The following is a 15,418-nucleotide window of genomic DNA, read 5'->3' as shown; positions in this document are numbered from 1 at the left end:
TATGACCAAGGTGTTGATTATGCAATAGGAGAATCAGATGCCTCAAATATGATTTTAGATGAACTTAATTTGTAAAAAGGAAAAGTTGTAGGGAAACTTATCCAATTTTTCGCGAATGACCAAAACACCGGAAGTGTTATCAACCATTCAATTAATTTATTTTATATTCGACGAAAGGAAGAAAAGAACTCTCAAACAAACTTGTTGTTAACACTCAGATTTCATATTCATCCGTCGTTTCAGTGAATTGCTTATCCCGACAGCAGCTGGTGTTTTTAGAGCAAGCCATGTGGAAAAAAGCTCCCTGTTTGTCCATTTTTCAAGTGTGCCACTTTCATCGGAGACCCGCCTTTAAGCTGTCCTCTTTCTCTGTTTATGCGCACCAAATTTGATTTGAATTATTCATGGTTACCCGAGCAGATAGCGAAAACATCAATTAGCGGTCTACAACAAGAATAGCTGGATGTTTTGTCTTGACTTTTCATAACCTCTACGCACACAAAAACATCACGGAAACCTGCAGAAAAAAAAAACATAACAGTAGTTTCATGTTACCACAGTAAAACCTCACAGGAAAGCAAGATTTCTAGAATTAAAGCTGAAACAGAAAGAATTTGGTTGCATAGAGGCAAAAAAACTATAAACTAGGCTTAATAGCCTTATGTAGATCAAGTGATCATAGTATTTCTCAAGCTACAGCACGATATTTTTCCTAGCTGATCATAGACAGGAACTTCTTTCATTGACAGAAAATAATTATGTGGCGACTGTTAGTCGTTAATTAAAAAGTTTTAATTTTTTATTTGCCTAAGTAAGGAAGTCTTGGTTTTAAATTTGCCCCGTGATAAAGAAAGTAAAACCTAGGAAGTGATGATGGGGGAGGGGGGGGGGGGGAAGAAGAGAGAGCGTGGGATACCACAGGGGGGTCTTTCTGTGGATTGGTCTTCCTATGGATTTCTTAACACGGGTGTCCCGTTCAGATCTTCCCCTCCTGATCCTAGCTCGGACCAAAACATGGAACTGTCCGAACCCATTTGTAGATCCAAGGCCCCCTAAGTCCTCACCCTTTCTCAAACTAAATCCGACCCTTCAAGTGTTTTTAAAGCTATTTCCTGTTTTAAGGTTGTTAAAATGTAATGTTATGAATTTTGAATATATTTCGGTATTCCTCTTTCAAGTTTCAAGTTTATTAGGTCTTCCAAAACAATTCTTTACAATGAACACCGCCTGCAAATACCGGTTCTAGGTGAAAATCTCTACCCATTTTCAGACAAAAACGGCTAAAAATCGCCCTCCTTTTGGGCTTGAACATACCGCTACTAGTAATGTTGTAGACAAACCGTCCCTCCCTCCCTCCCTCACCCACACTCCTCCCCCCAGGAAGCAAAGTCTCACCTCGTTTACAAACACAAGAATTTAAGACAGGGAGGTTTCAAAGAATCTTATACGACCCTAACTCTGAAACCATTTAGTAAACGATGATAACAAAGAAAATCGATAAAGTTTGTAATTCCAATATATAAGATTTCTCTTGCATCTTAAAATCTGGGAAACGTTGTTGTCGATTGGTTATTCCTCCAGTGTTGACTTGTACGTTCAGTTTAAACTCATTCAGGATGTCATTAAGCTCAAAAATAGCTTGTTAATCAAGAGCCATTAACAAACCGAATTGCATCAACGTCAGTTCATTTCGTAAGTTGTGGGTGAGGTTAAGAGTTTATGAGAAAGGCTAAGAGTTTCGAAGAATTTTCGAATTTGCACGAACCCAACCACCAGAAATCATCAAATGAGCGTCAGTTCATACGATTTTCTCAAAAAATTCACTTCCTAACAGTACACATTATTTTAAGTCTGTTACACATCAATCGAAACACTTGGAAATTCTCTACTGTTTTCTTTGAATTGATCATTTCACAAAATCGATCACAATATGAAATAAACCAAGCTCTAATATATTTTATAAAAACGGGTATTAATCAGCTTTAAAATCTAAATTTTATGTGTATGCAGCGACCGTCACCAGATTGGTGAGATCTCGGCAGCGTTAAGTTGCAAGCCTAATCTCCTATTGCCACACATAAACCAACAGTTGAGGACGATTTAGCACTGGACGCTTTAAACGGCTCTTGGATGCAAAAAATGGCTATATTTAAGTGGTGCACTAGTCCTTAAGTTTCAGTTTATTGAAGTTTTTTTAGAAAGAAATATGGTATTTATTTCCAAGACGTTTGCCCTATTTGTCGCACCTATTGGGTGGTCTGCCTGTGGACAAACAGGCCTTTAAAAGTAGTCTGAATTTCAGCCGTCTCTTCCCTTTACCCCAAGGGGGGCGCGGGAGAGAGACGTCTCTCTCTCCCGCGCCCCCCTTGGGGTAAAGGAAAGAGACAGCTGAAATTCAGACTACTTTAAAATAGGCTTGTAGTTATTTTATTGACCACGGTGTGTGTAGGTGTATGAGTGCTGGTCAGCAGTAAGCTGTAGAAATGGACATACAGTTGTCTTACACTCCAGGTTTCATTCAGTGGTAAACTGATTTGCGCTGCCTGAGGTCATGGCAAATCCTTCCAAATATGATGATATATGCCACAATATCGAACAGGCTTGCTGCGAGGTATTACGTGCGACCAACTTCAAGGGCGTTAAAGAGGGAGGGGTTTGTGGGGGGATGGCCTGCCACGGGAGTTTTGCTGAAAGTATTAGGAATCCCAGATGTCGACAATTTGAATCAAATTGAGTTACAAATCATTCTTTCGCGGACTAAAAGAGAACCTGGAAGTGTTTTGCAACTTCCACAAGGCCATTGATAGTCACCAGTCTCCAGCAGAATGGTTCAATGTGCGTAAAACAAGGCAGTTTTTCCGTAGCAATGGGGAAAAAGAATCAATTTCTTGATCCGAAATAGCTGCCTGTAAGCGACTCCTGTTGCCAATCGAGTCTTCCTTTTCTGCTTTAAAATCAAAGGGCCAAGCTGTCAATGTAACTTGAGCAATTTGACACTTGAATTTTTAATTTTTTACCTTTAAAAATCAAGCAAATTAGCAGTAGGGTACCATTTAGGGAGTCTTTAGATCAATTTTTTGCATAGGGCATTTAGTTAGGTGCGTAGTCATTCTTATCTTATTCTAGTTTTTATCCTTATATAATGTTATTTAGACAGGACCCCATTTATAACAGTGCTCCTGCACTGAAGGGCTATCCCGTATAAAGATTCGTTATTATCATTATTATGATTATTATTATTACGATTATTATTATTATTATTATTATTATTATTATTATTATTATTATTACACGGGAATTAGGTCAAAAGCCGTGGCTAGTTGTTGTTGTTTTTTTTAATTTCGAGGTCTTCTGCTTTTTAAATTTGTTTACAAACCAATACTCCACTTCAAAGCGCAGAATTGTCACCGGAATGAATCACACACCCTCCTCCCCGTCCCTCCCTTACTCACCCTATTATTTCGACTTAGAACTTGGGGGCCCGCTAAATTTACATCAGTATTTTAAATTTATTCACAATCATTTCAAATTCATCTCACTTTTGTTTATTTCTGCACGTGGAGCTCCAAGCTTCGCTTGGTCGTTTCAGGTTTAAAACTCTTTGCCTTGATTCACTGTTGTTGGTCAAAGAAATCATTGCCCAACATATACAGGACATATCTAACGTCTGAAAGACTAAGCTTAAATATTGGGTGGTTCAGAATATACAGTTCTGGTGCGCAACTGTCTTCGCACGCGAGTTGCAGCCAGCAAGGACAAGCAAACTAAACTCATACTGTGAAGTGATAGAAGTCAAGGCTTCTTTGAGGTCATGTAAGTTATCTAATTCTTCTGTTCTTCAATGTAAGTTACCAACAATTTTGTTTGCTTTAATAGTACGTCGTTTAATTTTGAGCAAGATGCTGTGACGAGTCTCTCTATCTTGACATCCGTTTTATAACGTTTCTTTCTCTCTCTTTCTCGCCTCCCTATCCAGTCTTCTAAGACCGGTCTTCTAAGAGCTTAACAATATGCAGAGTCTCCTCTAAAAAGAAAAATAAATAAAACTCGAAAATGAAATTTAAGCTTCATCTTGTCACCAACTTGAAGTAGGACAAGAAAAGACAAAACCTGTTCTGATCACGGTGAAGGAGTAAAACCTAATTGCTAACGTTTATACCTCTGCTCTATCTTGTGAAATTTGTGAAATCTATTGAAGCTTATTACAAGCACAACTAGCAAATTTATGCACAAAAATTGCATCTTCATTGGACAAAATGAAATATTATATATGGAAAATTACGAAAGACCCCAAAGAGTGATCAACATCCAATTTCCTCTTACAATATCACACCGGGATCACACATTAAGGTGACAAGAATAAAGAAGATGATCACCAACGAAAGAAGCTCTTGGTTGGAAATGAATTCACCTTGTCAGCCCCTTAGGAAATGTATAGAGAACAGTATGGAGAATAGGTATGCTGATGTTCGGTTGTAAAGGGTTCACGGAATGACGATGTGTCCGGAATTTAGGGGGGTGGGGGCAGGGGATACTTTTTTTTTTACCAGGTACGTTCTAAGGTCTAAAAAGGCAGACAAAATATTGTAAGAATTACTATTTCTTGGGGTGAGGAGGGGGGGAGGCACACCCGCAGATACAATTTCAGTAACTTGAGCGTTCCCCTATCAAAGTGACCGGTGATCACCCCGTAAATTTTATATAAGAGTCACCCTCTCTCAGAATAAAACCTGATCGTTGAACGTTACAGTTTATATTGTTATAAATTGCAGTTGTTGTACGTCGCTAATAAGTTTTGTCTGCATCACTACTCATCAGGTAGCTTGTACAACAAGTACTAGAAGAAAGAACAATGAATCACCTACAAGATCAAGCACATGGAAACAGATAACACTTAAAGACAGGTCGGAAAATGATTTTGACAATAACTGTTGAAATAATCGCGTGGTTATTGCGAGGGGCGTGGCTTTGATGAGTGCAGAATGTCCCCCTCTCTCCCTTGCTTTACGAGACAATTTCTATTTTAGTTAGTGACATTTTATACTTCATATTAGTGAAAACGCGCAGATCCGAAGACTCTACACGACATAGCTTCATTTCCAGTTCCATTTGCCGGTTCTTCTCGCGGCAAAAATACGAACCCGCGAATACCCAACGAAGAGCAGCGGTATAAACCACTTCACTTAAAGCGTGCGGAAATTCGTAACTGTGACTCTCCTTTGAAAATTCCCAGCCACGCCCCTGCATTGCTGTAGAGCCTCGTTGGTAAACTTTTCATGATGTCATTTCTGCATCAATGAGAGTTTTGTCAATGGAAGGTTGTGGTTGATTTATTTATTTTAATTATGTATCAATGCCTTTTGATAGCTTATGGATGCTCATCTATAAATAGTAATCACCATTTCACCCATGAAATTCTTGTACATTAGCGGATGATGCATTAAACATTTCACGAGGGAAGTAATTAATATCATTGTGATATTGATATCATGATACTGACGCCAAAATTTGTTTCCTTGGGGATCTGAAAAGTAGCTTTGAAGCAATGTTTTCTATATATTTGGAAACTCCCATACATCTCGTGAGTTAAGTTATGGTACATTTGTTTATAAGTGTACTCGACCAAAAAAATCGTAATCTTCAGGCGGGTCTTCAGGGCCTAAAGCTGCTTTAATTTTAGATTGTGTTCCGAATCCATTTCACACATTTTTTCCAGATTTGTGAAAACGTTTTATCCAAGCATAAAGTATATGTATAGAAAAATAACATTGTTTAAATTGTTTTGGTCTTAAATGTCGAAAACAGGAGCGGTTTGACTCCTCGATGTTACCAATGCAACGAGTTTTGACCCATTTTCATCTCGATAATATGAAAAGCTTTTTACAACTATATTTTCAAACGTTGATAGTCAACACAAACTTTTGGACGTGCGAAATGATTTTGAGGACAAAAAAGGTAACAACTGTTACAAGTCACCCTGATATTTCGCCCAGTCACTTAGAAGGAAGGTAAATTTAGATTTTATCACGATATTCTACGGAGCCACGCTGTCACAAGTTGACCCCTCACACCCTAACATCAGTATGCATATTCTCCATAATTGTCACTATACATTTGCTATGGTGCTGACAAGGAGAATTTGTTCAACAATCAAGAGATTCTTCAGTTGCGATGACTTCTTTTATTCCTTTTACCTTAACGTTTGATTCAGCAGTGAAACTGAAAGGAAAATCTAGATTTTAGTCACTCTTGGGGGTTTAAGAATTGATATGATAGGTAATCACCTGTTTTTCAACTCGTTGAAGGAAACGCCGGAGTCGAGCTCTAAGGAGCAAACGCAGTTTAGAAGACTGGAGAAATTCCAGCCTTAGAATCGTGTTCTTGGGCTTCAGCGCGACTGTCTTTTTCACACTGCAGAACTTGATCGATAACGGGGGTTCAGGTATGCTTGCAAACATTATGCCCTCTGATAAATGTTTCGAAATTTACTTTGAAATACCTTTTAAACTCTATTGGCGAAGCTCTCCCCATTTTTCCTTTGTTTGCTTAAATAAAAGAGTGCTCTCTGAAAACGGTACGGGTCTAAATGCCACGCTAGACCTAGAGACACCACACCTCCGCAAATGCGAATCCCGTTGACGCCATTTGATGTGTTTCGGCCAATCAGGGTCAACGTTCCCAGGCTACGAAAATTAAAAGGAAACTTGCAACATTGCTTCATCGTGGTTGGCGAAACGCGATTTCCCATAAGGGAAAGAAGATTCAGAAGTACAGCCAAGCGTTTAAAAAAGAAGTGATTGCTTATGCCGAAGCAAGGGGGAATCGACCCGCCTCTAAGCGATTCTCAAGTGATGAGAAGAGAGTACGAGAATGGCGAGCTAACTGAGAAAAGTAATATTGAAGGTTTGCTTGGATCTACTAAAGGAAAGCAACGGAGCAGATTGAGTGGAGGTGGTAGAAAACCATTAAGTCCGAAACTGGAGGAACTCCTGTTGGAACGGATTGAAAACAGGCGTGCTCGCGGATTGCGAGTCTCGTGTAAGCTTATAATGAAGAAAGCAGAAGTTAATTATCGTGATATGACGGAAAACAACTTAGTGGACAACGATGACTTTAAAGCTTCCAGAAGTTGGCTGGAAAACTTTATGAAGCGAAATGGTCTGTCATTGAGAAGAAAAACCTCCGTTGCCCAGCAAGATCCAGACAGAATGGTTGCAAAACTTGTATCGTATGTAATTAACAAATGGTAAACACCACAACGTACACTATTGAGTTATGGATGCACACGGGAGGTTGCTAAGCACGAAAGAAGCGTAAGAGTCGCTCGAGGCGATAGCCGAGAGCGACTCTAGCTTCTTTCGTGCTTAGCAAACCTCCCAAGTGCATCCATAACTCAATAGTGTACGCTGTGGTGTTTACCATTTGTTTTATAACATAACATTGAAACATTGTAGCTAAAGAGTTCCCTTTTATTTAAAAATCTTACGTGAACAAAAAAAACCAGCGCGCGCGGAAAAATAGTCTTTGCATTTGCTCACGTCAGCAGCGTACACCCATGGGCAAATGGGGGAAGCTAAATTGACCAATCAGAGCGCGCGCTTTACTTTGGTTATGTTGTAATCCAGGTTAGGCGATTACAAGAAAAGTACAAGTACAAGGCTTCTGACATTATTTCAATGGATGAAACCCCAGTTTGGTGCGATATGTTATCAGAGACAACCGTTGACGCAACTGGGAAGAAGTCCATCACTCTAAAATCGACCGGTCACGAAAAAGCAAGGGTTTCGGTCTGTCTCGCTGCGAAGGTCGATGGAACTTAACTGAAACCTATACTGGTATTTAAAGGAGCAAAGCAAGAAGTTGCAGCTTTAAAACAAAAATTCCAACATCGAGCAGTTGTTGCATCGTCAGCAGACGGATGGATGGACACTAAGTTAACCAAGATCTGGGTTGACTCTGTTCTTGGATCATTTTCATTCAATCGCAGGCTGTTAGCCTGGGATTCCTACGAATATCACATGGAAGATAGCATCACTGAGTCATTGAAATCTAAGAAAATTGATCGTGTAGTTGTGCCTGGAGGTTGCACTAAATACATTCAGACACCCCACGTCAGCTGGAATAAGCCCTTTAAGTCCCCGTGCACAGAGAAGTACGATGAATGGCCGGTAACAGTTGGAATTAATGAAGAAACTGCCGCTGGAAATCTGAGAGCCCCGCCAAGACGAGCTATATTACAATGGGTTTTGGACGCTTGGGCTGAGCTTCCAACAGAAGTTATCAAACGGTCCTTCACAAGCTGTGCCTTGAACTTCCCTGTGGATGGCTCGAACGACGACACCATCCATTGTTTCAAAGAAGGGCAGCCATGCAGCAAGGGGAGAGCTATGCTGCAGACGCAATTGGATATCTTGAGGAAACAAGATGCAAATCCTTTCGCGTGCACAGATTCAGATGTCGAAGAGGCTTACCCTCCCAGGCGGGAGCTCGTAGATTATGATAAAGAAGGAGACAGTGACATCGAAATTGACTGAACGTTGTAAATTGGTTCCACAACGATAAAGGAGTTCACTCTCACCGCTGATATTTTCGCTCTCGTTATCATGAAACGCTCGGGGTTTTTTCACCGCATGAATTTCTCTCGTAATTCTAGATTTACTCTCAGTTTAGCATCATTCGATAGGAAATTGACAGATAGAAAGTGTACCGTTGAATAAAAATATAGAAAAAGTAAATTTCTCTGATACAATTTTTAAACAAGCGTCGCACTTGTGGCGCGAAAAATTAAATAAGCGCCGCGGCGCTTATTCGAGTAAATACGATATGTCATTGTCGACTTTAGAGTGCTAAAGATTTATATTGTTAAGATACAGCTCAGCTTGCTAAAGCGCTTACATATTCTGCCTGTTAAGGAAAATATATTTTGGTTTCTCGACAGTTAAATAACTTTAGTTTACTTGTTCCCAAGTGAATCAAGATTTGAAAGATTCGTCTTGTATTAGGAGGTTTTTGCCAATTTGACAAGACATTGTAAAACCAATTTTGCGAGAAGTTTATGGCTGGTGCAGCTCAATGGACCAAGCAGAAAGGGTAAAAAAGACCAGAGGTTCAGGAAATGTTGAAATCTTCTCATAAAATGTATTTTATCTTTCAGGATGATGATGATGCCAGAAGAATGAAGAAATTTATTGTTTGAAATAAAGTGAATTAAATCTTCTACCGATGAGAAGAGGAAAATCGCGCTTAGGAAAGTGATGTCTGCGTAGAAAATAGTTGATTGAAAGATCTGTGCTTTTAAAAGGGCTAACCATAATTTGCGAAAAAAAAAACTAAGTCTTTTGGCGGGAAAATTTTTCCTTGAAAATAAAGGTTGCGGTTTTAAATTGTCTGGTTTTGTTAAAAAAATATATACAATTCTTTTGGCGGGAAAAATCGCGCATCGTGCGAACGATTTTCTCCCGTCAAGTATGTATTTTGTTTCCAGACTAGACTCTGTTCAAATCCGCTGAATTTTTTTTCTATTCGGCAACCCTCCATACGCAAAAAAAAGTAAAAGAGATAGCCTATCTATTGACTTGTTACCAGGCCCTTTTAAAAGCGCCGATTTTTTTAACCCACTGTATGTGAATGAAAGACAATAAAGAGAGAACAAAAGACAGTGGTGGAAATATTTATTTGTAACTTTATTGAATACTATTCTTCATGAACACATCAATATGTTTTTACAGTAGTTAATAAGCTTAAGAAAAACCAAAGAAACTTGCAGATTTACAAAAATAAACAGTTTGATTTAGAAAAATGCTGGCTTCTATTGAAAAAATTTCTTATGGCAAAAAAATTCTAAGTCAAAAACAGAATGATCAGTGAACCAGTCGGGTGGGAATTCATTGAGCCTGAAAACTTCTGACATAAAAAGTAGTGTTATAAGAATGTCTTCCTTGCCACTTGAGCTAACTTAGAATATTTTAAACAGGTTTCCAATAATTTTTTTGATTTTTGACTGCTCACCGTCTTAGGATACAGACATTAAACATTTTGCGATTAGTGAATTTTGCTCATTGCTATACGATTGTATATTACTGCACTTGTATTCGAGAAATTTTTGTTTGATCTAAGGTAGGGTTGTTACCTTTTAATGCTTACTGATTTCCGACTGTACTTTCTTGAATAAATAAGTTTTATACATTTCGAGTTTGTCCCCGTCTCTCTTAGTCTCCCTCGCAGCCGTTTTTAGTCTCGTCACGCAACGCTCCTCCCCACAAGCGTGACGAGACTAAAAACGGCTGCGAGGGAGACTACCGTCTCTCTTGATGCTTGTGGTGGTGAACTGCAAGATAACAGAAATTAACATGTTAAAATACGGATTAAACTTAACTTGCTTACAAAATACAAATAACAAAATACTTAAAAATGAACGAGTTCGCCTTTATAGATGTATTGTTGGCTTTTTCGTCCAAATCTTATTAAGTCCTTCATGTACTGCGATATTGTGATGTCTGTTGTGTTTTTACAACTGTAGAGTGAACATGATTCATTAATTTGTTGGCTCCCAATAACGTGCAAAACACCCATGACTTGATATACGTATAGTAATTGAGACTTAGTTGCGAGAAATTAATGGCAATTGAAGATAATTATAAAATACTTCAGTTGATGTCTTCTAACCATGTGCCTTGTTAAATTGAACAAATATTAGAAAGTTAGTTTCAAGTTTCAAGATTATTACTTGCTTGAAATACACAATAAGACCAACAGCGTGCGCAGTTACCCACAGCTTGTCGAGGCGAGAAGTGGTTTATTATAACGTGTAACAGAATATTTTACCAAAATCAAGAAAGACTACAGCAAAAAAGCGATTGTTGATCATGTAACCTACAAAGAACCTAGAGCATCATAAATGCGTGTCAATGTGATAACTTGGAAATACACAAATGTAAACTTTTGCTGGTAACCGTGTTTCGCAGATGAAAAAAAAGTCTGTCAGTTTGGCCGAGACGAAACGTCACGTCATATTGTCCGTGAACTATGTTTCACAGGTGTCTAATTTATTATATAAATGTAATTCATGAAGGTACAGTTGGGAATAAATTTGTCGTACAAGGCCCAATTTTTAACATCTTGAATTTTGCGGGACTATAAGTATGTCCCATAACGAGTTTTCTCGAAAACTCCGTCAATTTTTTCATTGTTTAAAATATGAAAGATTGTTAATTGCGTCGGCCAAACACAATGCCGTTACGCAACTATAATTGGCCATTGTCCAGATTGAAGAGCTATAATAAAATTAATACTCGAGGTTTTGAAACAGCAACAACTTTCAATAAATCCGAAACTGACTCACATAAAACAAAATTCTGAAATACTCTCAAAAAAATTTAAATTACAAGAGATTTCCACAAAACATTTTGTCTTGGCCAGAGCAAGAAGGAAGGAAAATTTGCAGGAAAATCTTGGGTTAAAAAAATGGGAGCAACTTCATAATACCCGTCCACATCATTTACATATAAAATTAAAAAATGTCTTTCTTTTTTGCTTTGTTCTGTGCTTTTGTTTTGTTTTGTTTATTTTTTTTTTTTTTAACAAAAAGCATTTTTCCAGGGCGCACTGAAAAGATTGCAACATTCGCCAATCATTCTTCTTCGGGGTTCTAAATTTAATAATACCAATTCAGACTGTTTCTAGAGTAGATAAACCCTTATGCAAACTACATTCCGCGAGAATATATGTCCAAGCAGATATGTCAAAACATTTTTATAGACTATTGTTATATACTTTCTCTTTGACACCATCTGATTAAATAATACAGGTTTAATTTGAGTTTGGTTGTCGAATGAGCACTTGCTTTCAGAGTTTGAACGAGCTTTAAAACTCCTAACTTGAGATTCATCTTTATTTTTCCATATCATTATTCCCTTTACTTAAATGCTTAAAAAGAATCTTCATGTCTTGCTCAAATATTTCGTCTGTTTAGCATTGTCCAGAATATTGCTTTGAAAAATGTATGCTTACATCAATACTTTCTAGAGGATAGCAGCCCCATCTACTCATTATAAATCTATTTGATAATGAACAACGGCTTACCATGGTGACATTCTTTGCTCCCGTTTCCTTCCTACTTTCCTGTGCTATGTTTGTTTGTAAGGAATAAAAAAAAAAACAGTGTTATTTCCTGCTGCTTTGTGGACTGAATCAGGTGTCCGTTTCTCGTAAGTCCAGGTAACTTGACGAGCTCGAAGCCATATTTTAAAATTAAAATTTGAAGATAAGAGAGCTGGAACCGTAACCATAACCATAACGCCTTGTGAAGCGAAAATTTTCGTCTTTACTAAGCCAAATTCTTTAACTGCGTTTTGACAATATTAATTTGAGTATTGAGTTCTTGACCCAGAGCTAGATCTAACACCTTCCCTGAATTATTTCAGCTTCATAAAGCGTGTTGCAGAACAACTTCCAAGTTTAGTTTATTCTCACTCTTACCTTTTGTTATGATGTGTAAAGCTCTAAATCAAGCTGACATTCCGAGTCAAGTCTCCAAGCAAATGTAACTCCTCGCTGCTTTCGGCCACTTTCTGACTTTGGACATGTTTTTCTAGTTCTCTTCACCCTGAAAAGTGAACAGTTTGGACCACGAGGAACCGTAAAATGTAAATGAGCCGAGAGATTTACACGTGCAAATTTAGATGAGAACCACGAAGGTGGTTGGTGTAAATTTGCATAATGAATAACGAGGATATGGAAGAATTTTAACCAGGGCCTCGTAATCGATTTTTCACTAAGTTTACAACATAAATGTTGAGGCACGGGAAAGGGATGGAAGCGCTTACAGGAAAAGGCAGACGTAATCAGATGAAAAAAAAATATCATTTTATATTTGAAAAAGTATTGGGTGTAGTGTCATTTCGCGGCTGTTTTATTCTCAGGCTTTGCAACTTAAAAGAAAAAGAATTTGTGAACTCATAGCCAGTTCAATGTATTGACATGTTTTGACGGGGGAAGTGAGGTGAGATAAACTGTCTTAAAATCAAACTGAAAAAGATGCATCTGAAAATGTGGTGATTATTAAGGGATCTAAGTCATGCTGTGAGTATGCGCACCGGCTTCTTTCAAGTTTTTAACCCATGTCAATTTTTTGCACCAGGGGCCATCGCTCTTCATGAAAACTAAAGAAGTGTTAATATTGAAAAGAGTTCAAATCCCAGTTTATAAAATTGGAAAACCTGCTGCTTTTGTTGTTTTAGTCGTCACACTACGTAACGAGTTTGCACTCCCGGGCTACAAAATACAGAGAAGCACTCATCATAATCCTTTTATTCTTTCTTAAATCACTATTAAATATAAAATAAATATGTACAGATATTACAGCTATTATGACTTTACCTACAAAACGTGTGTATTGAACAGTAAAGTAGATTTAAAATTACGCTTGCTAGAAACACGAACGTTAAAATCTATCTCTGGTTCAGTCAGTTAATTATCCTCTAATTCTTTCGTAGATCGATCCCTTTCAAAACAAATCCATTTATTATTACATTGTTGTATAAATGGCAGAATTGCTTCAATTCCTGCCGTATATCGGTAGCGCAAATGTAATTTGCAAGACTCTCTAACGCTTGGAGCAATTGTCAACCGAGAGTCAAAAGCAATCTGGGACTGCTTTGGTTTTACTTAACTTTGCTCTGTGATTGGTCCAGAAAAATCGCGCCATCCTCTCAACCAATCAGATGCAAAACTAAAATCAATCGCGACTTGGTCATTCGCGTTTTCCCGCGCTTCAGGCAGTTTGCTTGTTTTCATTTTCAGTTCTCATTGGCTAATGACAATGTAACCTTTGTTCTGATTGGTCGATGGGATACTTTTGGTTTTGGTTTTTCGACAACCAATTGAAAAACTGCTCTTTAAGTATCAGTATTTGATTAAGAAGTCATAATGAAAGGAAACTAAATAAGTATATGATCATAATTCTACGCCGGAGCATTCACTTTTAAGCGCGCCCCAGTTACAACGTTTATTTGGAGACCAGCGTTAGTTTTACAACCTCAATAAATGGCAAAAAATATATAATTTGTACGATAAAGGAAAAAACACTAATAGCAAACTTTCTCAAGTCGAATCTGCAGTCTGTAATTTTTTGTTATTGAATTTGAAAAACTCTAACTGAAAGTTCGTTCAGCAAGAATGTGCGGAAAAATTGAACCTTCCTACCCTCAGTGCTTTGATAACCACTATTGATGAACTAAACAAATTAACGCTGGTATCCCGAACAAACGAAGCCTTAATGCGCCTGTTTTACGATATGGTTGTTCAATGCCTATTGCAATTCAATCTAACAAAAACTATGTCACTGAACTAGCAGTAGGACAGTAACTGTCCTTTTCACGAAAAAACTAGGCATAAATATATTTAATTTATCAGTACATTTATCAGTACATTTAAACTTGCCCAGTTCACTTTAGAGACTGGGGTCTTGGGAAAGGTCTTGAGACTTTACCTATTTTTATTTGACTTTTTTTCTGTTGCTTTTTTAACCAACATCTAACTGCCTAATCTCCCTCTGATATTACAGCACATTCCCCTGTAAATTTAATAAATAAAACCCTCTAGCTGGGTTCACAGGATAAAGTATTGATTCTAGTCAGGGGAAATTAATTGTCAATCATTTCCTGCGTGGGGAAAGACTAGACGTAACTTCTTAGGACTTTGAGCCCGCAACCGTTACTTTTATGTCACGCCAATCAAAGGCACATTAAAAGATATACGTGTTACGTCACTATTGTCGTCGTCATCTGCTATCCCCAACTCTCCTCTCTTCCCAGTCTTTCGCAGCAGGTGAGAGTAGCGCGGGGTTTGGGTTGGAGTGGAGGAACCGGAGCGATAGATGTGTCTCAGATTTACATCTTCAACCTGGAAGTTCTCTGGCAGCACTTGTGTAGGTCCTGGAGTCACATGGCGTAAGTATCCAAGTTTTTCACGAGGCAGTTTATAATCAGGTGGAGGAATATAAGGCTGAAAGGATATCAAGAAAAAGTAAGTAAAACACTTCAGCCATAGCCATTTATATAAAATAAACTGGAATTAAGCTGGTGGCACTTCCACGGGGTGGCTATTTGTCCCATGTTTTTCACGCTGAAATTGGAATATGGAGTGTTTGGTTTAGTGGAGAAAGGAGAAACAGAAAGTCCCAGAGAATACCCTCGGAGCGAACCGGAGCGCATGAGGACCAAACTCCACCTGCAAGTGAAACCAGGTCCGGGAGTAGGACCCAGGCCACAGAGGTAGGATGGCCACCCTCCCCCTTGGGCCATCCCTTGACTACAATTCTCCCTTCTAGCGGCTAAACATTTTCTTGTCAATCAGTTATGAGAGTTCGGTGTTGGATCAAGATTAACTTCTAGTTGACAAGTTTGTTTATCTTCATCAC

The 15,418-nt window shown here is 38.3% G+C and overlaps 1 protein-coding gene and 1 long non-coding RNA gene across 5 annotated transcripts in view; one reads left to right on the top strand and one right to left on the bottom strand.

Moving 5' to 3' along the window:
* The first annotated feature begins 2,651 nt into the window (after positions 1 to 2,651).
* LOC111325562 (uncharacterized) lies at positions 2,652 to 10,185 on the top strand. Its single transcript, XR_002694346.2, has 3 exons — positions 2,652 to 3,813; positions 4,819 to 4,904; positions 9,155 to 10,185. It is a non-coding gene; the product is annotated as an uncharacterized LOC111325562 (long non-coding RNA).
* Positions 10,186 to 13,293: 3,108 nt separating this feature from the next.
* Positions 13,294 to 15,418, bottom strand: part of LOC111325606 (myosin-IIIb) — a 39,286-nt gene continuing 37,161 nt past the window's right edge. For all 4 annotated transcript variants that reach the window (XM_088744690.1, XM_022929437.2, XM_088744691.1 and 1 more), the window contains one exon: positions 13,294 to 15,003. In XM_088744690.1, the coding sequence (XP_088600816.1) occupies positions 14,719 to 15,003 (285 nt within the window). In that variant the 3' untranslated portion in view covers positions 13,294 to 14,718. The remainder of the gene's footprint in view (positions 15,004 to 15,418) is intronic.

This window comes from Stylophora pistillata, chromosome 14 (assembly GCF_964205215.1).
Source record: "Stylophora pistillata chromosome 14, jaStyPist1.2, whole genome shotgun sequence".
Lineage (NCBI taxonomy): Eukaryota > Metazoa > Cnidaria > Anthozoa > Scleractinia > Pocilloporidae > Stylophora > Stylophora pistillata.
Note: the sequence above shows the minus strand (reverse complement) of the source record. Positions and strands in the feature narration are given on the sequence as shown.